We start from the raw sequence: 25,432 nt of genomic DNA on the forward strand, positions 1-25,432 counted from the left end.
CAAATGTTAATTACATTTTCCTACTTATTTGTGTGTGTGTGCTCACATATGCACACACACGTGTGCCATAGTGCATGTGTGGTATGGTGAATAGGTATGACTCCCATAGATCCCCATGTGTTTGAATGTTGGCCCATAAGGAGTAGTATTACTAGGAGGTTTGGTCTTGTTGGAGTAGGTGTGACTTTGTTAGAGGAAGTGTGTCACTGTGGGGGCGGGTTTTGAGGTCTCATATATGTTCAAGCTATGCCCAGTACACAATCACTCCTGCTGTCTGCAGATTAAGATGGAGAACTCTCAGCTTCTTCTCCAGCACCACGTCTGCCATGTCCCCCATGATGATAATGGACTAAATCGCTGAAACTGTGAGCCCAATTAAATGCTTTCCTTTGTAAGAGTTGCCATGGTCACGGTGTCTCCTCACAGCAATAGAAACCCAAACTAAGATATATGAGAGTTCAGGGAACAACCCTGAGGAGTTGGTTCTCTCCATCCTCACAAGTCCTAGAAATTGAACTCAGGCATTAGGCTTGGTGACAAGTGCCTTTACCCACTCAACCATCATGCCGGCCTGTCGTCATGGCTTTAAAAAGCATTTAATGACAAAATTATGAGACATTTTAAAATGCTTAACTCAGGGCAGCATGGTCTTCTGTTGATAAAGTGGCTGTCTATGAGGGTCCTATAAAGACCCTGCTGCCATCACAGTCTTTCCCTACATGCTGGAGTGCATATACGATGGTGCTTCCAGTATGTGATGGACAAGGCTAGTTGATACTGGGGCAAGGACCACTTGAGGGCGTTAGTGAGGACAGTCAGCTAAACTCACACAGAGCAGGGACTACTGTGGTTTCTTTAACTAGCTAGACTAGACAATCTCATAAGTCACAAGCAGTGGATAGAGCATTCAGAAGGGTCTAGACTTGCTATTGGGAAACATAAGCCCAAGAGGGAATTGTTGCATCAGAATCACACACAAGAAATGATGTATTAGAATGTAGAAGGCCAAACAGCCTTTAACAAACTTTATCTCAGAGCAAAGATTAAACGAGGAGAGAGAACTTATTCACGGGTTGGAAGATTCATTTTGTTAAAATGTCAGTTCTCCCTACATTGACTATACATTTGTTATAATCCATATGATAATCCAAGCTGGCATTAAAAAAAAGAAATTAGAAAGCAACTTGCTAGGGCCGGAGAGATGACTCTGCAGTAACATTTGCTATTTTTCAAGAGGACCCAGGTTAGGTTCCTACACCCACTTCAGTAATTCCCATTCCAGGTGCTCCAATGCTCTCTTCTGGCCTCTGAGGGCACCAGCATGTACATGTATGTGCATGAACACACACACACATACACAATTAAAGATAAAAATAAATCTTTAAGGAAAAAGAAAAAGCTAAGCCATGATGTGGGATGTCTTTCCATATGCTGTGAATATGTGCTGCTTTTATTGGTTGATGAATAAAGCTGCTTTGGCCTATGACAGGGCAGAATAAAGATAAGCAGGAAATCCAAGCAGAGAGACAGGGAGAAAGAAGGCAGAGTTGGAGAGGTGCCAGCAACCACCAGAGGAGTAAGAAGCCAGAGTATTGCCAGTCACTGGCATGTGGTGATATTCAGATTATTAGAAATGGGTTAATTTATATTATAATGGGTTCATTTGTAGTGGCTTAGGGGTAGCCACTAAGAAGCTTGAGCCATCGGTTAACAGAATATAACTAATATTAAACCTCCAAATAATTATTTCAAAAGTGGCTGTGGGGACTGTTGGGTGGGAGAGAAACCGTTTGAGCCTTCAAGTCTTAGGGATAGGTCTGGGGCAGGTAATAAAGACGAGAAAAGCAGAAAAGGGGAAAGCCACCTTACTTCGTGGCTATAGAGAACAATCTTATAAAATTACTTACAAGCAGCTGCTTGCAGAGCTTATCAGGGGCCTTGGGCCTTCTCACTGACTCTCTGAAGCTCCAGCCCCACCCTCTCTCACCTCATAACTGCTTAGCGACCTCCACTGTGAAAAAGCACAGCTTTCTCTCTTCCTCTTCTTCATCTCTCTATACCTGGACGCTACTGAGATATACACTTTGCCTGCCCTGTTGTTTTCTTTCAAATGCTCAATAAAATCGCCTTCCAGTCTCCTCCCGAGTCTAACCCACAAAAGGGAGCCTTGATGTCCCTGGAAAGAGTGCCAGACAAGAGAGGGCTGTGTACTGTGGCCCAGGTCGCTGCAGGAATCAGTGAGGTGAGGTACAGCTGTCTAGAGAAGTGTCACTGAGAGGTCCCGGCAGAGATGCTTTCAGAGAAGACTGGCAACTCCCATGTTACCCCATCCTGAGAAAACACCTCTGGGGGATCCTCTAAGAATGCAGGGTGGCCGGGAGGTGTCTGGCGCACGCCTTTAATCCCAGCACTCGGGAGGCAGAGGCAGGCGGATCTCTGTGAGTTTGGGGCCAGCCTGGTCTATAAGAGCTAGTTCAAGGACAGGAACCAAAAAGCTACGGAGAAACCCTGTCTCGAAAATTTAAAAAAAAAAAAAAAAAAAAAACCAAAAACAAAAACAAAAAAACTTAAAAAAGAAGGCAGGGTGACATGACTGAGTCTGTGTTTCAGCAGAATACTCCCACCCTAGCCATCTGAGTCAGGGATGAGAGAAAATAATGGGGGATGAGAGAAACAAACAGAAAAACAGGGAAGGGTGAAGAGAAGATTACAAAATAAGTAAGGCCCCATTTTCCAGTTCTACTAAACCAATGATCAGCAGCGCGATATCACTACGATCTCCTTCGCCTGCCCTTTGTTCATGTTGAGCCTTTTAGGATTCCCTCTGGAAAGAATCACTCGGGTTTCAATACTCCTAATAGAAAATTCTCTCACTTTTCCCCACTCTCCAGCTAGAAACACCCTTTAGGACTGGCTTATCTCTGTCGCCTGCATCACATCAGGTCAGACACAGGGAAATGAGGACGCCTGCTGTCTCCAAAAGAAGACTTCGGGGTCCACCGCCTGAGAAGACCATTCAGCGTTCCAGGTGGGATTCATGGGTACCTGAGCACACCGGGACGCCCGAGGCAGGGAGCGGATTGACCCACTCAGTGCCTCCACCTGGAAACGAGACGGGAGGAGGCCACTACAGCTGAACTGGCGAGACGTAGCTTTGCTCGCGGCTTGGCATCGCCTTAGTAACTACTACTTCCGGTCCCCACCGGAAACCTAAAAAGCCGCGCTTCCGAAGGTTTGTCCGTCCCCGTGTGGGCGGAGACCCGGTTCCGCCCACTCCGCGGCTGCCCTGACCCCGACTGTCCCCAGAGGACCCACGAGTGAGCCGGGTGCGACGCGTGGCCGTGGGTGGGAGCCATGGACGCCTTCATCCGCTTCACCAACCAGAGCCAGGGCCGGGACCGACTTTTCAGGTGAGTCGGGTGCCGTCGGCCTCCACCCCTGCCCGGTCCGGACTCAAGAGTTCCTCCTCTCCAGGGCTCGGAGAAGGAGATAACAGCCCTTTAAATCGTGACACGAGGACGCGGCCAGCTCCCACTTGAGGGAGTTGGGACCCGAGTCCCTCCTCCTCCGAAATCCAATGGGGCTGTGCGCACCCGCCACCTCGGTGACAGCAGCCTATGACAGCAGCTTATCTCCTGACTTGCCCCCAGAGAGGGAAACTGAGTCCCCAACGCGCAACATCTTTCCTAGAGATTTCTTTTCAAAAGAAACTTTGGGTTTCTTTTGTACCTAAGGAAGCAGAACCCCTGCGGCTTGGAGCGCCAGATGAAGTACTCATGGAAAGACAATTGTATCTTCTTTATCTTCCACTTGGGCTCAGCCTGTGTCTTGGAGTCTTGGAGACAGAGATTTAAGAAGCTTTGTAAACTGTAAGAAGTACAGTGGAAAAAAAAAGTTTGATCGATACCTCCAAAGTACATGGTGTAGCTTTGAAAGCACCCATGAGTGTTTGAAACTAATCCCCCCTTCATTTTTGTTTTAAAAGAGAAATTTGTCTGAGTGGTGCTCAATGACCATTTAAAAGAAAAGGAAAGGAAAAAAATAAATAGCAGTTTTATTTAACAGCCTTTTCCAGGTGTTTGTGTTCAACCTCTAATGTACACTAAACGTATAAGAAAAACCCTAATAGACTCCAGGAGACCAACTGTAGAGCTCCTCAATGCAGCCCCGAGGAGGAGACACTTTAACCTCCCAATTTCACATCTAGGGAAACTGAAGCAGGAGGTTAAGAAGAACGGGACTGCAGAGCCGAGAGATGCAGGTCCACACGGTCCACTCTAGCACCCGCCTCTTAACTTAGTTATGCTGTCTTCCGTCTGACTTGATAGGTTTTCAAAATGATTGAAAATATACGTGCTCCATCAAAAGTCAAAACACCGAATTCTAGTGTGCCCAGAATGTACCCTGCCATGCCTTTTTAATAAAACAGTAATTTTGGATATAGATGGTCAGCAAAATTTTATTTCCCAACCCTCTTAAGGATCTGTGTAACCATAAACAAGCTAGCATTCCTAAAATAATGCCTTGGTTTCAGCCCCTCTCCTGTTAGACTATATCTGAGAGAGGAGGATGTATTGACATGCACAGCTGAGACCTTTGGCCAGAAGTGGCTTCTGTCTTCTACTCTCCCTTCTTGACTTCATTACCCAGAAGTAGCTCATCATTGTGGAAAATGGACCACTTTGGGGAGGATTTATTTCTTTATTTCGAGAGAATCTCACTCTGTAGCCCAGAGTGCCACCACAATCCCCTTGTCTCAGCCTTCTGAGCACTAGAATTGTAGGCACAAGCCACCAACCTTGTGCCAGTTTTGCTGAGAAGAACACTGATACCCTACAGGGACTCCGGTGCAGTTCTAAGACAGCAGGGACCAACCAGCACCTACTGATCTTCGTTTGTTGTTCTTTTGCTTTGTTTGAGACAGGGTTGCACTCTGTAGGCCTGGTTGTCCTGGAATTCTGTATATAGACCAGGCTGGTTATGACTATCTTCCTCTACCTCCTGAGTGCTGGGAATAAAGGTGTGCACTAACTACCACACCTGGCCCAGAACCTGCTTTTATTAAGTAGGCAGCAGATGCATTTGGATGTTTGTGATTCTAATCTATGGTATTCGTGGCCATGTCACTGTTATTGTTACCATTGTTGGTGTGATAATAATCACTGTATTGAATGTGCAGTATTATTAAACAGCTGTATGTAAAATACTAGTTGGTTTGAAGGACAAACACTATAGGTGCTGATTTGTAGACTGGTGTGTCTTTGGTCCTTTAGTCTTAAAAACTAAATATGGAGACTGGACTTTTCACTTGGTTTTTGAGATTGTGTCCTGTCGCATAAATAGTAAGTTTAAACTATGTGGTAGAAACAATCATTTTAGAAATCAGATCTACCCAGGGGCAGATAGCGAATATGGACCTTCGCGGAGCTGAGAGACATCTCTGTGCAGCTTTTCACGACATCCATCTTCCTGTGCCAGCAAAGGGCTTTAGAGTCCTTTTTCCTAACCTTTGTGTTACATTTCCATTGCATGTTCACCCTTTGGCCCTCCTGTGCAAGGACTATTGCAGAATGTTGCTTTTGTAAGAGCTGCAGCATGAGAAACCTTCCCAGAAATTTGGCCTCAGCATGATTTTTCTCTTTGCTTTTAAAACATATATTCCTCCTTCCCTTCATGAATCAAATTTTATTTGCTTTGTAAACCATTTTCCTCATTTATTTTTTTCCGTTTCAGAGCCACTCAACACGCATGCATGTTGCTTAGATATTTGTTAGAGTCTAGAGCTGGCAAAGAGGCGGTGGTAACCAAGCTCAAGAGGCTGGAGTCCAGTGTGAGCACTGGCCGTAAATGTAAGTACCTGTCTCTCGAGGGACGGCGGCTTCTGGTTTAAAATCATTAGCCTCGGCCCCTGGAATTGACAACGTGCTTTCAAGGTCTCCATTTCCACTCACCCAAGTCTACAGTGCTGCTGGCAGTAGTCCTGCTGGGGATCCAAGGCTGAATGCTTTGCTGTGGGCCGTTCCTCTGGTCACATTTGATGCCGTACCATAGCCTCCTGCATAATCTTAGCTGGTGGGGCACACGGTGTGCTGGTTCACTTCAGTTCTAAGAGTGTCTTGGCAGTGCCCACCATGAGCTTCAGTCTAGCATGACCCCTGCCGTTCTGTAGACCAGGACAGCCATATCCTAGAGCACATGCCTTTTCCTTCTCCTCCAGTGAGGATCCGTGGGGGACCCAAATGGGTACATTTTCTTAGTGTGTCAGGTAGCTCCATGTGAAAGTCAAAGAGTGATGGCAGGGGTTTTCACCCATGGCTGCACCCTCATATCAATCATCCTGGGAGATCCCATGCTTCTTATAACTTTGACATGCCTGACTCCATTGTGTGATGCAAAGCAGATGTTTCGGCAGTAGATCAGCAGATATATTGGGATGAGATGTAGACCATCCCATATCGATGAGTTGTTCGAGTACCTACTTAATAAATGAGCATTCCTCAGCTTTATGGGAGAGATAAAATAACATAAATCCTATTTAGTGCCAAATATGATGGCTGGGAAAAAAATATTTTGAAGGAGGTAGGATTTGAGGTGTGGCTGGAGAGACAAAGGACTCTGAAAGGGAGGTTTCCCCTAGCAGAGACTCAGGACTGCTAGGTGCTAACTGTCCTGGAGTGTCAGTGTCAACCCCAAAACCTGGTTTGGCAGAGAAAGAAGACTTAAATAGTCAACAAAGTTGGGTAAGATTTCTGGTTGTCTTTGAAGGCTAAGATTAGAAATTCTGTAATAAATGCTCCAGAATGTCATTGCTGAAGTGTCCCCTAGAGTTTCACTAGTCTTGAGAGGCCAGAAGGTACTTACCCAGTGTCATTCACCCAGCTGGCCCACGAGCTGGAATGAGAACCCGAAGCCCCGGTTTTGAAACAGTCTTTTCATATACTGCTCTGTGCTAGTTAAAATAATGTCAAGTGCTCTTCTGAGATTGTGTTTGGAGGGTAGCTGTTTCTGGGCAGTTCCTAAGTCAAATAACCCATCTCTGGGTGCCCAAGAAATACAGGTGACCCCCAATTGACTAATGCATGCTTATATAAGGGCACACATTGCAGTGGTTGGGTAGTTCATCTAGGCACTCCCTGTGAGTCCTGATCACCGTAGCCCCTCAGTCCTACCATTTCTCTGTGCTCTTCCATAGTTAGAGGAAGATGAACTAGAATGACCCTCAAATGATACTGCTGCTTTGCCTAAGGCAGCCTTTTGGTGGTGTCTTAGTCACTGTTCTGTTGCTGTGAAGAGACACCATGACCAAGGCAACCGTTATATAGGACAGAATTTAATTTGGGACTTGCTTACAGTTGCAGGGACTTAGTCCATGATCATCATGACTGGGAGCATGGCGGCAGGCCATGTGGTACTGGAGAGTAGCTAAGAGCCACACCTTGATCTATAGGCCAAGAGAGAGAGCGGGGGAGAGAGAAGAAGAGAGAGAAACAGAGACTTTGGACTGGGCCTGGCCTGGGATGGGCTTTGAGACCTGAATGCCCGCCCCTAGTGACACTTCTCCCGACAAGGCCGCCCTTCCTGACCTTCTAATGCTACCAAAGAGTTCTACTCCCTGGTGACTGAGCATTCAATTATGAGCCTGTGGGGGCGGGCAGCATTCTTATTTAAAGCACTACAAATGCGAAATCAAATGTATAAGAATGTTAAGCCTGGAACTCGTGTTAAGTACTCTTGGTTCTAAAGGGTAGAGGTTAATACTCAAACACAGTAACACACACCCATGATTAACCTGGTCTGGAGTATCCTGGAAATGAATGTTAAGGTACACCTTGGAATGGGGGTGTCAAATCGTAAAGGTCACTATCTTTTGGGCTTTTCAGGATCACGGTAGGGCTCCTTCTTTCCTCAGCTAGGACTGTGAGCCTCAACTGCGATCAGCTGCTAAGTTCTAAATCCTTAACTCATCACGGGGCTTCTGCCTCCCATTAAGAAGTAATTAAGTGCTGATTCTGTGGCTTCTTTTTACAGGGTTCAGACTAGGCAACGTGGTTCACGCCATCCAGGCAACAGAACAGAGCATCCAAGTCACGGACCTAGTGCCCCGCTTATGCCTTACGCTAGCCAACCTGAACCGCGTGGTTTATTACATCTGTGACACTGTCCTGTGGGTAAAGAGTGTGGGTCTGACCTCTGGCGTCAACAGAGATAAATGGCAGATGCGGGCGACCCGCCACTACTACTACTTCCTCCTGCTGAGCCTGGCCCGCGATCTGTATGAGATCTTGCTGCAGATGGAACGAGTGGCCCGGGACAGGGCCAAGAGAGAGAAGTCATCCCAGGACCCTCCTGGGTACAGCGTGGTCACTGAAGACACCGACTGGCTCCAGTCCTTTCTCCTACTCCTATTCCGGTCTCTGAAGCGGCATCCTCCCTTGCTCCTAGACACAGTGAAGAACTTGTGTGACATCCTCATCCCTCTGAATCACCTCGGGATCTACAAATCCAATCTCGGTGTCGTGGGACTGGGAGGTCTCGTGTCCTCCGTGGCCGGGCTCATCACTATAGTGTACCCTCAGTTGAAACTGAAGACCCACTAGGTGTTTGGAGGCTTGAAGGCTAACAGCTTAGTGGAGCAGACGTCTGTTTTTGTCCCAGGTCTCCCTGTGCTTAATTGTTTAATCATGTGAGAAGTGGGACCAACAGTGGCGCGTGCAGACTGATACTTTCTTTAAATGCTGCAGTAACTTCGGGATTTCTGAGTATTTTCCTTTCAGCTAACATTACTGAGTATTTTTATATGCATCTTAAGAGCTTTATGTTTGCTGAATGAATAAAAATGGAAAGGAAAGAAATCATAGAAGACCCAAAGAAACTAGAACTGTGGATTGGTTTTGTATGGGTCCTTGATTTCATCAGAGCTGGAGCATGGCACTCCTGGCTCTGGTTAAGGCCTCCCTTTCCTCCTATCTGTTATTCCGACCCCTGACCCCACAGGTGTCCGTGTGGGATGGAGGGAAGCTGGGCTTGGAGCCTCCTAACCTGTTGACCCTGGCCGTCGCTGCAGTGTGTCCTTACTGTGTCCAGAGGTAGACTCAGGGAAGCGTCAGGACCCTCGGGGTGTAAGTTGTGTCTGGGTGGAATGCCCAGGTAATGCTGCGGGTCAGCGAGGGTGCAGCGGAGGAGACGGAGGTGGAAGTGGGTGGAAGGTCGCTGTGGTGCCTGTTACAAAGTCCACAGATAAGGAAACTGACGCTAACAAGACTGAAGTCAGAGGTTCGTTCTGGTTCTTTCCAAGGTGATTCCTCCACCATGTCATAACCGTCAGCAGCATTTCCAGGCTCAAGAGTCCTTTGCCTTTTGCCCCTTGACACACCCCACCCCCCAACACACATACACATTCCAGGCCTGGAACTTTCACTGATGGTTTCTGTCCTAGTCCGTGAAAAGAAAATCTAGACTTAGCCAGATTGATTTTATTTAAAGCTACATAACAATTGGGGCAATTCCACAATAATTTTAATCAAAATGTGAGAATTAAAAATTTCCTGTCTTTGAATTTAAGAATGTCAGTTTTCTGTGATAAATCAGGTTTACTCAGGACAGCAGGGGGGGTGCGGATGGGAAAGAGCCTTAGGGCCAGTGAAGAGTACATGGGCACACCGAGTCCCCGCCACTAGGTGGGCCCGTGACAGCACCTATAAAGCCATCTGTATCATTTAAATGGAAATGAGAACCACGAATTGAATAACCGCTTCCCGTGAATGTGACGAAGATCCTTGAAAAGGACATGGGTCCTTGGCTCTCTATGTTTAAAATGAGTGACGGGAGAAAAGTTTGAGGGAATCCGAGAGAAACTAGAGTGGCTAAAACAAGACAAATATGTCTAAGTAGCTACTTGTACGGTAACATCGATTATGTCTAATAAATTTCTAAGCAGAGTTGACTCACGTGTCTGTGAATGTGTCTGGGATTAGAGTTTAGAGTAAGGCAGTGAGCAGATGATCCAGTCTGAGGAAGCGCGGGGCTGGCAGGTGCAGGCTGGGAGGGTGGCACAGGGACTATGGATGTCAAAGCTCTTGGTTGAAAGGTTCCCTTGCACACTGTTCAGACCACCCCTGCCAAGGTGCTCCACCGTAGACTGGCCATGGCTGGCTAGCTTCTTCCTGGAGAAGCCTGCCTAGAGTTCATAGCAGTGTGTTGCAGATATCGGTTTTGGTCCTTGGGTCTTACACAGTGGAGAGGATGGTGGGCGGGTTGGGAACTACTATCTCTAGAGTCTGTAAACTCCCAACTCTGTAGGTCCCTTATATCGTTCCCCTCAACTAACCTCTCCTCCTGGGTCCACAGTCCTGAGGGGCTGCACAGACCAGCTCATTCACGCTGAGCATTACTGCTGAGGGCTGGCTCCGCAAGTGTCTGCGTGGCCTGTTCAGCTTGGGGACCCACCTGTGCACAGACTGGCCAGGATTCCTGCTCTCCTGCAGTGGAGGGAAGGGGTCAGCATGAGATAGCTCAGCACCTTCCCATCCCCCAGTACTGCTGGAGAACTGCCTCTTCCCCCTCCCCCATTAGGATCTGCTTGGCTCTTTCCCTTCTCACCTCTCACCCACTTTCTAGAATCCCAGTGGAAGCAGTCAAAGGGCCAGCTTTGTCAGCAGAGCTGTTAGGCACAGAGCCCTCTAGCCCCTCTGGCCCAGAGCCACCACCCGAGAAGGCAGACTGCCCTTTAACCTGGGACTTGTCCAGACGCGAGCCTTCTGGATCATTTGTCCTGGACCTTGAAGTGAGAGCAGAGGCCACTTTACACACACGCGTCCCTCCTTCGCCACAGCTGTCTTTCAGCTTAAAGGCTTAGACCAAGGTTGATAAGTATCAAAGGCTTCGCTTATCCATTACTTTTGGAAGCTCCTCGCTCCACATTCCTCCCTTTCCTGACATCTTGTTCCCTGGTTTATTACACAGAGGATAAAATTTACTACCAGAGAGCTATCTGCATCTATTTCTCATATCCTTATTTTCTATTACATTTATGTATCGGTATGTGTGTGTGTGTGCGTGCATGTGTACATGCACACTACTCAAGTGTCACAGCATGCTTGTGGAGGCCAGAGGACATCTTGTCAGAGTCAATTCTCTCCTACCATGTGGGTCCCAGGGACTGAACTCAGGTGGTCAGGCTTAGTGGCAGTCACCTTGACCTGCTGAGTCATTTTGCTGAACCTACCTCCTGGTACTTTTCTGTTCTGTTATCCACACTAACTCAGTAGAGTCAGCAACATGCAAATCTGCTAATAGGAACGATATTTCGTGTTGTCCTCTCATTTTGATTAAGAGGCCCTTTCTAGCTGGTCGGAAGACACTGTTTGGGACCACAGAGTTCCACCTACTTTAATCAGGAACTAAAATTTGAGCTTCCTAAGTGGAGGAAGGAATGACATGCACTGATAGTTCTTGACTGTCTGGGTGCTATTGGTTGGCAAAACAAAACAAAACAAATCCAAACTCAACACCACCATCACTTCTGCAGACTTAGGTGAACAATGATTCTCCTTCTTCCTGTTCTGGAGGTATTTTAGGCTAGGTAAAGTTTCACCCCGCCCCCTTTCCTCAGTGCTGAAGATCAAATCCAGGGTCTTCAACTCTAGGCAAGTGCTCCGAGCTCCGCCCCCAGCTCCTAGTTTGTTGAGCAGAGCTCTTGCTCTGTAGCTCAGGTTGCCCTCAAATTATCAATTCTGCCTCAGCATCCTGGGTGCTGGGGTTACCGGCATGTACAACCAGCTTCAAAATGTTTTCTTTTGAGATTTACAGAGGTCAAAACTGTTCTCTCAGAGCCCAGATTACTGAGGACTCAGCTCTATCTGGGCTTCTTTTCTGGGAATTTATCTTGATAGTCATAGACTAATACAGTAAACCGAACCCCATCCCTGTGTGGATTTGAATCGTGCTGTTCAACAGTCATCCTTGCTAGCAAACGGCAAAGGATGGGAGAAACTATGGGAGTACTGCTCCATAGAAACTTTTGGGGGAAGGGACCAAAGATTGGGGACAGGGACAGAATTTTGGCATGGAACTTTGATCTTAGGGATTTAATGGCACAAATACTAGTGCCTTCTTTATGGAAAGCAATTTTTGTCCATTGAAAGCCAGAAATATTCTGGAACTACTATCTCGGGGCTCTGGCACAGGGCTCCGTCAGCTCTGTGAACAACCTTGTCCTTGGCTAAGCATCCCCCATAGAAGCTGGGATGAGCCCAGGGGACATCCTGGGTCAGACAGCTATGGCAACGGGCCGGCCCAGCTTTCTCTTCCTCCATGCCCTCCTCCAATTGGGAGGTCTGAGAGGCATTGCCCAAGATTCCCTGGAGTGGCTTGGAGGTGCTTCTGTGGAGGAGACTTTCCACAGCTGGGTCTTCTGAGACTGAGGTGGCCGTCCGCTGCAGTGAGTGTGGGGGTTCTTGGGTGTCTGCCTTACCCTGCTGCTTTCTGAGTGTTAAAGGGGAAGGGGCTGGGAGAAAGAGCAGATGGGAAAATTCCAAGGGGCGCAGTGCTCTGCAGGGAGACCACTGAGGCAAAGACCAGAGCAGAGCGGCCATGGGCTTACCCAGAAGACAGTTCTTTGGGAGGCTTACCTACCTGGCAAGAGAGGGGAATGGTAATTAACTCGAATTTTGTCATGAAGAAAGGACTAGACTCTACCTGACACTCATTCTTCAGTCTCTTTGGGACTCTGGTTTAAGAACCTCAGACTTCATCCTAAACCTTTTCTCTCATTCTCTCCTTATCTGTATATAATTACCTACAATTTCTTTTATCTTGAGCCCTTTAAAAAAAAAAAAGCAGACATCAATTTTGAGCAGACTATGGAGCTCATTTTGAGCAGAGTAGGACATTCATTGTGTTGGGACTCCAAGGAGTGGCTCTTGTACGGGAAATTCGTCCTCCACCTAGGGCAGCTGAGCTCCCGGACGGTTGGTGGGTGGCTGGGAGAGGTCGGGAGTCACCCTGCGGACTGCAAGCCTGTGGGCTTCTGACGGACCTGGGACTCTGCTTTGCAGGCTGAAGAGTAAGGATGGCAATGAACAAGGGCCCGACCCTGCTGGATGGAGACCTCCCTGTAAGTAACCTGGCCTCTCATGTGAGATGGGGAATGGACGACCGAGGGAGAAGGAGAGCGCAGAGAGGGAGAGCCAGGGGTCTTAAGCAAGATGAGTCGGCCTTAGGTTCCCAACTCACTGACTCTCTCTTAACTACTCCTGCCCTTGCCACTGTTAGCAGGGGTGTTTGGGGGAACTGGGGAAAAGAGACGATGCCTATGAAGGTCTAAGAGCCTTGGAGAAAAGGATAGGAGTGTTGGTTGGGGGTCACAGAGAGACAGGGCAAGAACTCACCATGCCTTAAACCCCAAGGCAAAAGTGCACCACTCAGGAGGACATGCATGCCACACAGAACCCATGCATTCAGTGGCGCTGCAATGCCCTCACTGCCTGTGCTGCCATGCATGGAAATAAAGGGGACACACCATGTGTCCATCATTCATCTCTGGCCTGGTTTTCACCATGATTTTAAATAATTCTGATACTTTTCTAGGCCCTTGATATGTTTTGCTAAAACTTCTCTGATTTGGGTATAGTTCAGATAGTGACATTCAGAGTTATGACCCTATCGGAGACTAAACTCATCCTTAATTAGGTTTTTCTGAACCTCCATTCTGGGGATAACTGCTTTGTTTTGTACTAAACCGTAACAGGGGTGAAAATGGGTCGCAAGAAATGCTAAGTCTTTTTAAGTTAGTGGTTTCTTCCATGCCCAGCCCGTTTCTCCTTTAACTTTGTCCAAAACAACCCTTGAAAGTACTGTCCAAAACGTTAAAGAGAATATTTCCTCACATTCTCCAAACCCCTTTCTCCTTCTGATATCTGACTTACCAGCAGGATGATATACTAACATAGTGTGGTTTCTTTGTCCCGGAGCCCAAGCCGTTCTCCTTGATGGTTCTGCTAACTTGACCCCCTGCAAGCAGAGCCTGTGTCACAGGGTGCATCTGAAGTGATACAGAGCTGAAGCAGAGGGGTCAACCCTGGAGAGTTGGCTTGTGCTACTTTTTGGATGGACAATTCTTAACATTCACAAGACTAGGCAAAAGGATACAAGGTCCCACGTAGTTTTGACTCATCGCAGAGACGGTGAATTCGTAGCCAATCTGCCTCATCCTCACCCAATCGTTAATTTATTTTATCTTAATTTATTTGGAAGCAAATTCCATATAGTCCATTTCAAACCTGACTTGGAAACAGTCCAATATGGTGAACATGCTTCTAATCTCAGAATTTGGGAGGTAGAGGAAGGAGAATCAGGTGCTGGTTATAAAGTGAGTTTAAGGCCAATCTGGACTAGATGAGACCCTATCTTTTTCTTTGAGACTGGGGTTCTCTTTGTAGCAGTTCTGGCTGTCCTGAAAGTCACTTTGTAGACTAGGATGGCCTCGAACTCACAAAGATCTGCCTGCCTCTGCCTCCTTGTGCTAGGATCAATGACACATCCCATCACACCCAGTGAGACCCTGTCTCAGAAACACACACACACACACAAAAGAAAAATCAAATCAAATCTGACTGACTTCCTGGCTCTGCTACTTACTATCTGTGTGATCTTGGGTAAATCAAATCTTATCTCTGAATCTCAAATACTTGAAACAGCAAATGACTGTTAGGTTTGAGATCAAGGTGCCCTGACCAGAGTCCCGGAGCATAACGACCTTTAGTAAAGGTCACTTCCTACCACGCCACCAGACTCATTCCTTCACTCTAAGACTGGACTTTTTCTCTACTCTCTAAAGCTTGATTACATAACCGCTGACAAAGCAAAATGCTTTGGTAAGAGTAGGACATCCCAATAAGACGAGAGGACCACAGTGCACCCCAAAGGCTCAGACTCACTGGAGTACCAGCTTAAGAAAGGCTGTGTCAAATCCTAGAGCGTCATAAGGAAAGGGTCACAAGAACATCGTGTGACCCGTTTATAAGTTAAGATAGAACGTGTAGCTGTTTCGTACAGAATAGGAACCTTTGCAGGGTGTCACTGACTGGAAGTGTGTGAAGGGCTGACACACAAAAGATGAAGGAGATTTGTTTAGGGTTGTTCCAGCGGGGCGGGGGCGGGGTGTGGAGGCAGGCTTCAGCTCAGCAAAATTACCCCACAAGGGCACCAGCTGCTCTGTGAAGGCATCAAGCCCACCAAGGAGATAGCCAAATACAAGTCTAGTGAGACGTTCTGGAAAGGATTCTTGCAGAGGAGCCCCAGGAGGCCTCAGATCTGCTCGTTTGTGTAGTCAAGAAGAGCCCATGGGCAGTGGTGCTTTCCACTAATCCCAACACTGGGAGGCAGAGGCAGGCAGAGCTCTATGAGTCTGAAGCCAGCCTGGTCTACAAGAGCTAGTTCCAGTACAGGCTCCAAAGCTACAGAGAAACTTTGTCCAAAAAAAAAAACCAAAAAAACAAAACTAGTTCCAGGACAGGCAGGGCTAAAAAACAAACAAAAAAGCAAATGGATGGATCTAGAAAACATATTGAGTGAGGTAACCCAGACCCAGAAAGACAAATAAAATATGTACTCACTCATAGGTGGCTTTCTTTAGTCATAAAACAAAGAAAAACCAGCCTACAATTCACATCCCCAGAGAACCTAGACAACAAAGAGGACCTTAGAGAGATATACATGGATCTAATCTACATGGAAAGTAGAAAAAGACAAGATCTCCGGAGTAAATTGGGAGCGTGGGGACCATGGTAGAAGAGGAGGAGGGAGAAAGGGAGGGGAGTGGAGGAAAATATATAGCTCAATAAAAACAATAAGCAAACAAAAAGTAAAGAAGAGCCTATACTTTCCACACGGCACAGCTCCATGTATGGCTCATGTCTCCAGGGTCAAGCTTTCACACAGGCGCTGGGAAATAGAGGACATTCTGCTGGAAGAAAGGAGGCACATGCACATAATCATAGCAGGGTGATGTATGTAGGGACAGCCCAAGAGCAGACAGAGCCATGATGGAGGAGAGTCAAAAGCTGGTCCCGGTGGAGTCAGGAGTCAAAACATCAGTAGTTCAAGGTCATCCTTAGCCAAGTATTGAGTCCAAGGCCAGCCAGGGCTACTTGAGTCGCTGTCTCATAGAGGAGGTGAAAGTGAGAGAATCTAGCGAGCAGAAAGGGGTGTGGGAGGGACGGCCAGCCTACTTTTAGACCCGGGCCCAGAATCTCAAAAAGACCATGAAAGTCTTTAGATGAAGCTACCAGTTGAAGGGAGACTCAAACCCTCAACAGGTACATTAACTTGGCAGTCAGTCTAAGAGGGGTGAGCTGGGATTTGGTTTGGTTCCCCAGAGAACACAGGTCGCCTCAGGAGTTCCCCAGAGTCTAGGTAGTGACCAGGAAGGCATTGCAGGCAGGTTTTCATTTTCCCTGTGGGCTCCCTCATGGTCCCATGACTAAGTGGTTTATAGACACCTTGCTTCCCTTAGACCTGGGCTGCCCTCACCAACGCCATGTATGACCCTAGCTAGGCTCAGTTTGCAGGGAGGTTGAGTGGGTGTGGGAGGCTCTGACTCTTTTTTTTTTTCCCTCACAGGAGCAGGAGAATGTGCTCCACAGAGTCCTGCAGCTGCCTGTGGTGAGCGGCACTTGCGAATGTGTCCAGAAGACCTACAACAGCACCAAAGAGGCCCACCCCCTGGTGGCCTCTGTGTGCAATGCCTATGAGAAGGGTGTCCAGGGTGCCAGCAATCTGGCTGCCTGGAGCATGGAGCCGGTTGTCCGCCGGCTGTCCACCCAGTGTGAGTTCTCATTGAACTTGGCAGCAGCCTGCCCGCCCACTGATAATCATTGCCTGTCTGCCCATCTGCTTGTCAGTCTGTCTGATCATCTGTCTGATCATCTCACAACTTGTTTGTCCACCTTCCTGAACAACTTCCTGGTCTTTTTGTCTGCAGAAACAGAGGCATAGATGCAGATCTCTTTGCTACTATGCATGCCTTAACTGTAGCCCGGCCTAGGGCATCCTAGGTTAACAGTGACAGTCAAAGAATTTTCTTTTCTTTTCTTTTCTTTCTTTTTTTTTTTTTTTTTTTTTTTTTTGGTTTTTCGAGACAGGGTTTCTCTGTGGCTTTGGAGCCTGTCCTGGAACTAGCTCTTGTAGACCAGGCTGGCCTCGAACTCACAGAGATCCGCCTGCCTCTGCCTCCCGAGTGCTGGGATTAGAGGCGTGCGCCACCACCGCCCGGCTAGTCAAAGAATTTTCAAGGGGAAAGATGGGTAGAACTATGTGAGCAGTGGTGAGAGGGGAGCCTGTGGCAGGACAGCTAGCTAACCCGACTCCAAATACAGCAGAAGGAGCAGTATCATGAACCGGCGGAGTCTCAATGAAAGCCACTGTAGCAGTGCAAGCAAAGATGATGGTGGTGAAGATGATGATGATGGTGGTGGTGGTTGTGATGGTGGGGATAACGATGATGATGGTGATGATGATGGTGGTGAGGGTGATGGTGGTGGTGATGATGGTGATGGTGGTCATGGTGGTGATGGTGGTGGTGATGATGATGATGATAAATACCACAGGCTCTAGGCTAGCTAGCCCTCTTGGATGCCCTCATTCTGTCCAATCTGAAGACAGCCAAAGTCATCTGGGCTCTTTGCTGTTTCAAACAAATATGAAAGAGTATCTATAAACACTCTTTAAACCCGCACAGTCCGTGACCTCGACCATAGAGGCTGTGTTCTCAGCAGACCATGGGCAGTCTGCCCCTGGAAACATCTGCATCCCAGGGCTTGTTCCACTCCTCTAGGGCAACTTCGTTCTCTTCCCCATGGCTCCTTTCAGTCCTTGACATCTGGGGGTTAAATCTGGGTCTAGGGACAGTCTGGAACTGCTCTGGCTGTGGCTGAATCCATCATCTCCAGGACTAAGCAAGCCCAGGCCTGCTCCCCCTGAGGCCAATGCCAGGGGGCCTGGTACCACCTGCCTCACTCCCACATGCATTCTCTCACTTCCTCACAGCCTTCCGGAACACTGGATGGGGAGTCTGGGAGGAGAGAGAGCAGTCTTTGGTGGCGATTCATAGTTTCCACCTCTGCCCACTCCAAGTCTGCTCATCCATTCCCGCTTTACAAACACAGAGGCTGACGGTTCTGGCTCTTGACAGGAGGGGGCAGCAGAGAGCTGCTGCCCAGGGTCCTAGAAGTGAAGAACAAGGACCATGCTGAGCAGGTGTAGGTTAATGGGTCCAAAATGACCCTGCCCTCAAGGAGCCATAAGTACATGGGTACTAAATACAGCAGAGTCCAGATGACTCGGAAGCAGGAGAGCTGGGATCCGTGGGCCCCGATGTGCTTCCTTTGAGACAGAGGCCACTGTTATTTCCTCGGGAAGGGGCAGAGATCATCCCAACACAGCCTTTCCCTTTCAGTCACAGCTGCCAATGAGTTGGCCTGCAGAGGCCTGGACCACCTGGAGGAAAAGATTCCCGCCCTTCAGTATCCTCCGGAAAAGGTGAGTCCTCCCTCTTCCGAGGTGCTCCGTAGACTCCACTGTGACCTCCTCTCAGGAAGGAGAGCAGCCAACGCCCTGGCTGTGTAACCCTCTGTGTTCATGGGGTGAGCACCCTTTTAGGCAGAGGGAGACTCCTCTTCTTCTTTCTGTGGGGTCAGGTAGAGTTGGGGTGTCTGGTATAGCTGGTATATGCCTCGGACAAGCTCAGACAGACACTTTCAGGGTCCTCAAGGGGGAGAAAGGGTTAACCCCTATGTGGTCCCTTCCATAATTGCTCAGCCTTCTGATATTACGGCCGTGGGATCTGGGACTCCGAGGTTTGGCACAGGACTATGTGGTGACAACAACTACCAAAGCCACCAAGTCCACTCACTGGGATCTTGGGGGATCACATACACAGCCTTGAGATCCAACCCTTTATAGACCGTGAGATGAAACAAGTCACTTCCCCCGGGCCACATCTTTATCTACTCTTATCCAGTACTGGCTTCAATAATGCCTATAGCCTCATCTATTTTACTGACCAACCACCAGCCTGTCCTACAAATCTCCCATGAGCCCTGTGCCCATGTCCTGCCCTTGTCAACGGTCGTAGCGTGCCCTTCATAGAGCCCTCTCAGGTCACCCCTGAGGATGGGGCTTTGTAGTGATGAGGCGAGCATGCTGCCCTCATTGTGCAAATGAGAAAACCCAGCCTGAGGTGGAGGCCACCAGGGGCAGGTCTGCTGGTCACCTCCTCTCTAGTGCCCTAGACCAAGCCACAGAGGAGCTCCTGGCGTCTCAGAAGGAAGAAGGCAAGTTACTCCAGCATAAAGCTTGTCATATCTGTCAATCAGTGTGAACTGTGAGCAAGACAGAAGAGGGAGGCAAGCCTTTGGAAGACGGGGTGCCTTATGTGAAGGAGGGCATCAGAACTGGTGCCACCAGGGAAGCTTTTGGGGCTACAGAATGGATCTTCATGCAATGTGGAGAAGCCAGGAGACCCAGGTGACTGGCACATCCAAGGTGGCCTTTTTCTTTCCCACATAGCCACATATTTCTGCTGGTCCCTGCACCCTTTTCTTTTTAATTTTTAATTTTTCAGTTTTTTTAAAAGATTTATTTATTGGGCTGGAGAGATGGCTCAGCGGTTAAGAGTACTGACTGCTCTTGCAGAAGACCTGGGTTCGATTCCCAGCACCCACATGGCAGCTCACAACTGTTTGAAAATGCAGTTCCACAAGATCTGACACCTTCACATCAATGCACATAAAATGAAGTTAAATAAATCATTAAAAATTAAAAAAAAGATTTATTTATTATGTATACAACTTTCTGCCTCCATTTATACCCACAGAGGAGGGCACCAAATCTCTTTACAGATGTTTGGAGCCACCATGTGGTTGCTGGGAATTGAACTCAGGACCTCTGGAAGAGCAGACAGTGCTCTTAACCACTGAGCCATCTCTCCGGCCCTAATTTTTCAGGTTTTAGACATGGTCTCACACTGTAGCCCAGGCTGGTCTAGAACTCACTTTGTAGCCAATGATAACACAAAACTCACGGTGATCCTCCTGTCTCAGCCTCCAGCTCTTGTACTACAAGTGTGTGCTGCCTGGTCTGGTTGCCTGGGTCTTTAAATGGGGCCCTCCAGAGAACTGGGCTCAGGACCTGTCAGGAAATCCACACGGCTGACTGTCTCCCCACACTCCTCAGCTCGCCTCTGAACTGAAAGGTACCATCTCTACCCGCCTTCGAAGCGCCAGGAACAGCATCAGCGTGCCCATCGCCAGCACATCGGACAAGGTCCTGGCCAGCTGCGAGCTTGCCTTGGGGATGGCTAAAGAGACCGTGGAATATGCTGCCAACACCCGAGTTGGCCGACTGGCCTCTGGAGGGGCTGATCTGGCTCTGGGCGGCATTGAGAAGGTGGTAGAGTTCCTTCTGCCACCAGCCAAGGAGGAGTCAGGTAACTGCCCTTCAGACTGGCTGGCTACCACTCAGAACCTGAGGATCAGTGGGAGACCCCAAGTCTTATCGGCCTTGCTCTGGGATAGGGAATGTCCCTCGGAATCTCTAGAGGAGTTTGGTCCTTTGCTCCTTCCACCCTAGATGTAAGAGGGAGAGGGAGCTGGCATTGGCTAGCACCAGTGGAGTCATGGTTGAAGTAAGACAACCCCTTTCCAGTCCAAGGCACCACCCTGAGGCCATTTTCTGGTCTTTCAAAAATGTATGTATATGAGTGTTTTGATTGCAAGTATATGTGTGCACCGTGTGTGTGACTACGGCCTGCAAGAGCCAGAGGAGGACATTGGATCCTCTGGAACTGGAGTGACAGATGCCCTGAGCTACCATATTGGTGCTGGGAACTGAACTCAAGTCCTCTACGGGAGTGACGAGCGCTCTTGACTGCTGAGTCAAGGTCCCTCCATCCCTTTTCCATCTGTTTTCTTCCGTATCTTTTATCTAGCCCCCACTTCTGGCCAGCAAAGGGATCCGAAGACTCCCAAGGCCAAACCGAGCCTGGTGAGGAGGGTCAGCACCCTGGCCAACACTCTTTCTCGACACACCATGCAGACCACTGCCTGGGCCCTGAAGCAGGGCCACTCTCTGGCCATGTGGATCCCGGGTGTGGCACCTCTGGTGAGTGTCTGCTTATAACTCTGCCTGGCCCTGCTCTGTGGGTTTCCTGGTCCCACTATCTTGGGAACATCCTTCAAGCTGGGCTGGAACCTTAGACATAAAGACAGGGATCTTAAGAGAGCGGTGGCGCACACCTTTAATCCCATTACTCGGGAGGCAGAGGCAGGTGGGTCTCTGTGAGTTCAAGGCCAGCCTGGTCTACAGAACTAGTTCCAGGACAGCTGGGGCTGTTACACAGAGAAACCCTGTCTTAACAAACAAATGAGCAAGCAATCAAACAAATAAATAAATAGGATGTTGGGCTAATTGCCCAGGCCATGGGAGAAGAGAAAGAATAGGGCACAAATTGAGGGGTGGTCCTGATCCATCACCCTCTTCTGTCTCCCCCACCCTCTCTAGAAGTCTCCCTGACTCCCAGTCTTCATGACCCAAAGTGCCCAGGCCACCTTCCCCACTACACCCGGGCCATTTCCCCACTGCACTCAGGCCAAGCTGCGTCTCCATTCCTCTTGATGCAGTTAGGCTTCAGTTTTTGGAAATAAGGAACTTAGTGGGAAACTAAGAGGGAAAAAAGGAAAGAAAAAAGGAGGGAAAAAAACCCACTAAAGTCAGGCATATAAGTGCGTGCTAATGATCTCCGCACTTGGGAGGCAGAGGCGGGAGGATTTCTTCACATGTGAGACCAGCCTTGTTGACAGAGTGAGTTCCAGACTATCCAGAGCTGTATCCAGACCCCATTTTAAAAGACAACAAGACAAGACCCTCCAACAAAAATAAACAGAACACCAGAGACAAGTAAAACAGCACGGAGAACATGGAGGTGGGGTCTGAACAGGGCTGCAGCTCAGTGGTAGAGCCCTTGCCTAGCTCACTGGAGGCCACACACCCACAGAGCTCGAGGTGAGAAATCTCAGGAGCGGCAGTGACCGCTTTTCAGTTGTGTGAAAGGTCTTTTTACTTTATTTTTAAGCTTTAATTGAATATTTTTTTTGAAATGGGTTTATTCTGTAGCCTAGGTTAGCCCTTATTTTCTGGCAGTCCTCCTGCCTCAACCTTCCAAGTGCTGGGATTACAGGTGTTTCCCATTACACCTGGCTGTGAGTGGTTTTACTTATTACTCTGTGTGTAGCCCCCTACCCCTTCTGAGATAGGGATGGATGCATGCTATGTTGGCGTGGTGGTGATGGCACCCATCCCAAGGTTAAAAGATAGCTCCCGGGGGCTGGGGCTCTTGAGAAACAAGACGGGAGAATCTCTGCAGGTTGAAGGCCAGCCCGGTCTACACGGTGAGTTTCTGCCAGTCAGGGTTACATAGTGAGACCTTGTCTCAAAATATGTGTATATGGGGCTGAAGAGATGGCTCAGAGGTTAAGAGCACTGACTGCTCCTCCAGAGGTTCTGAGTTCAATTCCCAGCACCCACATGGAGGCTCACAGTCACCCATAACTGTAGTTCAGGGGAATCTAATGCTCTTTTGACCCCTGTGGGCACCAGACACACAGGTGGTACACATGTATTCACATAAAATTAAATAAATAAATAAAAACAAAGAAGCCCAAGACCCTGTGTGGCCAGACCCTGCTCACCACCCCTGTCCCAGCCTAGGGGGTCCACTGAGCATCTGTCTGCTGGCCATTCTCCCGCAGAGCAGCCTGGCCCAGTGGGGTGCGTCAGCAGCCCTGCAGGTGGTGTCCCCGCGGCGGCGGCAGAGTGAGGTGCGGGTGCCCTGGCTGCACAACTTAGCAGCCTCCCAGGATGAGAGCCATGACGACCAGACGGACAGCGAGGGAGAGGAGACGGACGAGGAGGAAGAAGAGGGATCAGAGGCTGAAGAGAACGGGCTTGGAGAGGTGATAAGGAGACTGAGAGCCTAAGGCTGCACAGCCTGTGGGTGGGGCTGAGAAGCAGAGAAGCTGAGTAAAATAAAGGACTCTGTCGCTAGGTCACCCCCAATCCACACCCAACTAAGTATCACTGTGTCACTCAGCGGGCTCCACAACACCCAGAAAAGTAAAGTAGGCAGGGCGGGGATTGCTGCTCCATTTTGCAGATGAAAAGTTGGGGGGGGGGGTGTTCAGAGAGAGGAAGTGACATGCCCAAGGCCACACTACCCACAGTACCCACAGCTAGGGACAAAAATCTCTCTCTCTCTCTCTCTCTCTCTCTCTCTCTCTCTCTCTCTCTCTCTCTCTCTCTCTCTCTCTGTCATATCCACGTTTCCCCTCTAGCTCTGGGCTGGTGGTTAGGGAAAGGATCAGAGGAGTTGATGCAGGACAGGGGCTAATGATTCTCTGGCCCGCAGGTAACAGCCCTGCCCAATGCCAGAGGCCTCCTGGGAGGGGTGGTACACACCGTGCAGAAGACCCTCCGGAACACCATCTCAGCAGTGACTTGGGCACCCGCGGCTGTGCTGGGCACGGTGGGAAGGATCCTGCACCTCACACCAGCCCAGGCTGTCTCCTCCACCAAAGGGAGGGCCATGTCCCTATCGGATGCCCTGAAGGGTGTTACCGATAACGTGGTAGACACTGTGGTACACTATGTGCCGGTGAGTCCCACCCCGGGGCCACCTTCTCCCAAGGTAGATTTGGCTGAAGGAGATGTAGGACACCCCCGCCCCCGCTTCTTCCAGCCCCGTGGAGACCCTTCTCCAATCCTCAGTACTCATAACCTTCTTACAGACTGATCTTTGCCAGGCCAGAGCACAGACATTCATAGCCCTGGCCTCAGATCTCTCCCCTACATTGTGCCTTTCCTTTGATGATGGAGTCATTGGTCTGTGAGTTCCTAGAAGCTCAGACCTCCCCTTTAGCTCCGGAGGAAGGGCCTGGCCACAAGCTTTCAGGGCAACCTGCACAGTAGGCTGTGTGCATTCTAGGGAGAGTAGCTGGCCCTAGATCAATTCTATCAACCACAGCGCGGGGTGGGGGTGGGGGAGCCAAGACTAATACCGTCTTTTTGGGAATCCCTGACACCCTCTCCAAAGGTTGAGCAGGGTGAGCAGGCTGAAGTAGAGCTTGGTGGAAGGGGAGGGGCCCCTAGAGCTGGCCAGGGAAAGGTTACTCAATCAGCTTCAAGAAGAGGACTCCTCCCACTACTAGAGGCGACCAGAGTTTTTAAAACCTCAGGGGTCTCTCGGATCCCCCCCCCCACACACACATCCTGATGGCTTGCACCCCAGTCTGTGCCCTTGTGATGGCCGCTCCCACCCCCACTCCCGGAGCGGAGAACTAGGCCAAAAGCTATAGAAAGGGGGATGACTCCAAGGAGAGGGATCCCTAACCAGAGTGCCCTGCTGTCAGCTTCCCAGGCTGTCCCTGATGGAGCCCGAGAGCGAATTCAGAGACATCGATAATCCGCCAGCAGAGGTCGAGCGCAAGGGGTCCGGAGCGCGGCCAGCCAGTCCGGAGTCCGCGCAGCGTCCGAGCCAGCCTCGCGGTGGCTTGCGCAGCGTGCGGGGGCTCAGCGCGCCCTCCTGCCCGGGTCTGGACGACAAGGCGGAGTCGTCGGCGCGTCCCGGCTTTCTGGCCATGCCCCGGGAGAAGCCTGCGCGCAGGGTCAGCGACAGCTTCTTCCGACCCAGCGTCATGGAGCCCATCCTGGGCCGTGCACAGTACAACCAGCTGCGCAAAAAGAGCTGAGCGACCTGCGTCCCTGCTCGCCCCGGCGCCACCCCATGGAAGGTTCGCCTTTCACCAAGGAAACAGAAACCACACTTCTAAGTGGGCCTCTCGGTCAGGGTGGCTCCTTGGAAGCCTGAGCTACACCCCCCACGATGCTGTACACAACATTTCTAAAGCATCCTTTGGGGGCTTGGCCATCACAGGCAGTTTTTAAGGGGCACCAGAGTAGCAGGCGATTTTCATGTCATGGCTTCCTTTTCTTTTCCCTTTTTTCTTTCTTTTGTTTTTTTAACTAAAAAAGTAATTTCTTAATTCAATTTCTCACTTCTGTGTCAAAATTTGTGGCAAAATGACATCTAAATTCACATCTAAATGACATCTAAACTTCATATCCTTTCTCTGTGAACATTTTTTTTTGGTAGTGGGTCAGTTGACAATTTCTTTTCTTTTCTTCTCTTTCCTCCCTCACTTCCCCCTCTCTTTTTCCTCTTCTTCTCCTTCTCCCAAGTAGCACAGGCTGGGTCCTTCTCCAGTGCTAGGAGATGCTGGCTCTGGCCTGTTCCCTCTGAATGTCAGGAATTCCTGGTGCTTTTTTAGTGCTGAGCTTTGAGACCCTCTGATAACCTGGCTCTCAGTACACTGCTTTAAAA

The 25,432-nt window shown here is 49.2% G+C and overlaps 3 protein-coding genes across 5 annotated transcripts in view; 2 read left to right on the plus strand and 1 right to left on the minus strand.

Moving 5' to 3' along the window:
• Wdr93 (WD repeat domain 93) overlaps positions 1 to 3,165 on the minus strand; it is a 36,573-nt gene extending 33,408 nt beyond the window's left edge. For both annotated transcript variants that reach the window (XM_057756401.1, XM_057756400.1), the window contains exon 1: positions 3,046 to 3,165. The gene's annotated coding sequence lies outside the window, so the exon portion shown is untranslated. The remainder of the gene's footprint in view (positions 1 to 3,045) is intronic.
• Positions 3,166 to 3,208: 43 nt separating this feature from the next.
• Positions 3,209 to 9,879, plus strand: Pex11a (peroxisomal biogenesis factor 11 alpha). Its single transcript, XM_057756402.1, has 3 exons — positions 3,209 to 3,410; positions 5,734 to 5,849; positions 8,029 to 9,879. The coding sequence occupies exons 1-3, from the start codon at positions 3,355 to 3,357 to the stop codon at positions 8,595 to 8,597; spliced, it is 741 nt and encodes a 246-aa protein (XP_057612385.1). The 5' UTR covers positions 3,209 to 3,354; the 3' UTR covers positions 8,598 to 9,879.
• A 2,425-nt stretch (positions 9,880 to 12,304) lies between these two features.
• Plin1 (perilipin 1) lies at positions 12,305 to 25,049 on the plus strand. 2 transcript variants are annotated; one of them, XM_057755856.1, is made up of 9 exons: positions 12,305 to 12,439; positions 13,056 to 13,114; positions 16,621 to 16,825; positions 18,455 to 18,537; positions 20,233 to 20,485; positions 20,987 to 21,159; positions 22,806 to 23,009; positions 23,462 to 23,707; positions 24,462 to 25,049. In XM_057755856.1, the coding sequence occupies exons 2-9, from the start codon at positions 13,070 to 13,072 to the stop codon at positions 24,798 to 24,800; spliced, it is 1,548 nt and encodes a 515-aa protein (XP_057611839.1). In that variant the 5' UTR covers positions 12,305 to 12,439; positions 13,056 to 13,069; the 3' UTR covers positions 24,801 to 25,049. The 2 variants fall into 2 exon arrangements, with proteins under 2 accessions (XP_057611839.1, XP_057611838.1); XM_057755855.1 differs by lacking the exon at positions 12,305 to 12,439 and adding an exon at positions 12,575 to 12,652.
• Positions 25,050 to 25,432: the final 383 nt, after the last annotated feature.

Source organism: Chionomys nivalis, chromosome 23 (assembly GCF_950005125.1).
Source record: "Chionomys nivalis chromosome 23, mChiNiv1.1, whole genome shotgun sequence".
Taxonomy (NCBI): Eukaryota; Metazoa; Chordata; class Mammalia; order Rodentia; family Cricetidae; genus Chionomys; species Chionomys nivalis.

Coding starts and splice junctions, on each gene's coding strand:
- Pex11a (XM_057756402.1), top strand. CDS start 3,355: ATGGACGCCTTCATCCGCTTCACCAACCAGAGCCAGGGCCGGGACCGA. Junction 3,411..5,733: donor GGCCGGGACCGACTTTTCAG/GTGAGTCGGGTG, acceptor TTTCCGTTTCAG/AGCCACTCAACACGCATGCA. Junction 5,850..8,028: donor TGTGAGCACTGGCCGTAAAT/GTAAGTACCTGT, acceptor TTCTTTTTACAG/GGTTCAGACTAGGCAACGTG.
- Plin1 (XM_057755856.1), top strand. CDS start 13,070: ATGGCAATGAACAAGGGCCCGACCCTGCTGGATGGAGACCTCCCT. Junction 21,160..22,805: donor TCCCGGGTGTGGCACCTCTG/GTGAGTGTCTGC, acceptor ATTCTCCCGCAG/AGCAGCCTGGCCCAGTGGGG. Junction 23,010..23,461: donor AAGAGAACGGGCTTGGAGAG/GTGATAAGGAGA, acceptor TCTGGCCCGCAG/GTAACAGCCCTGCCCAATGC.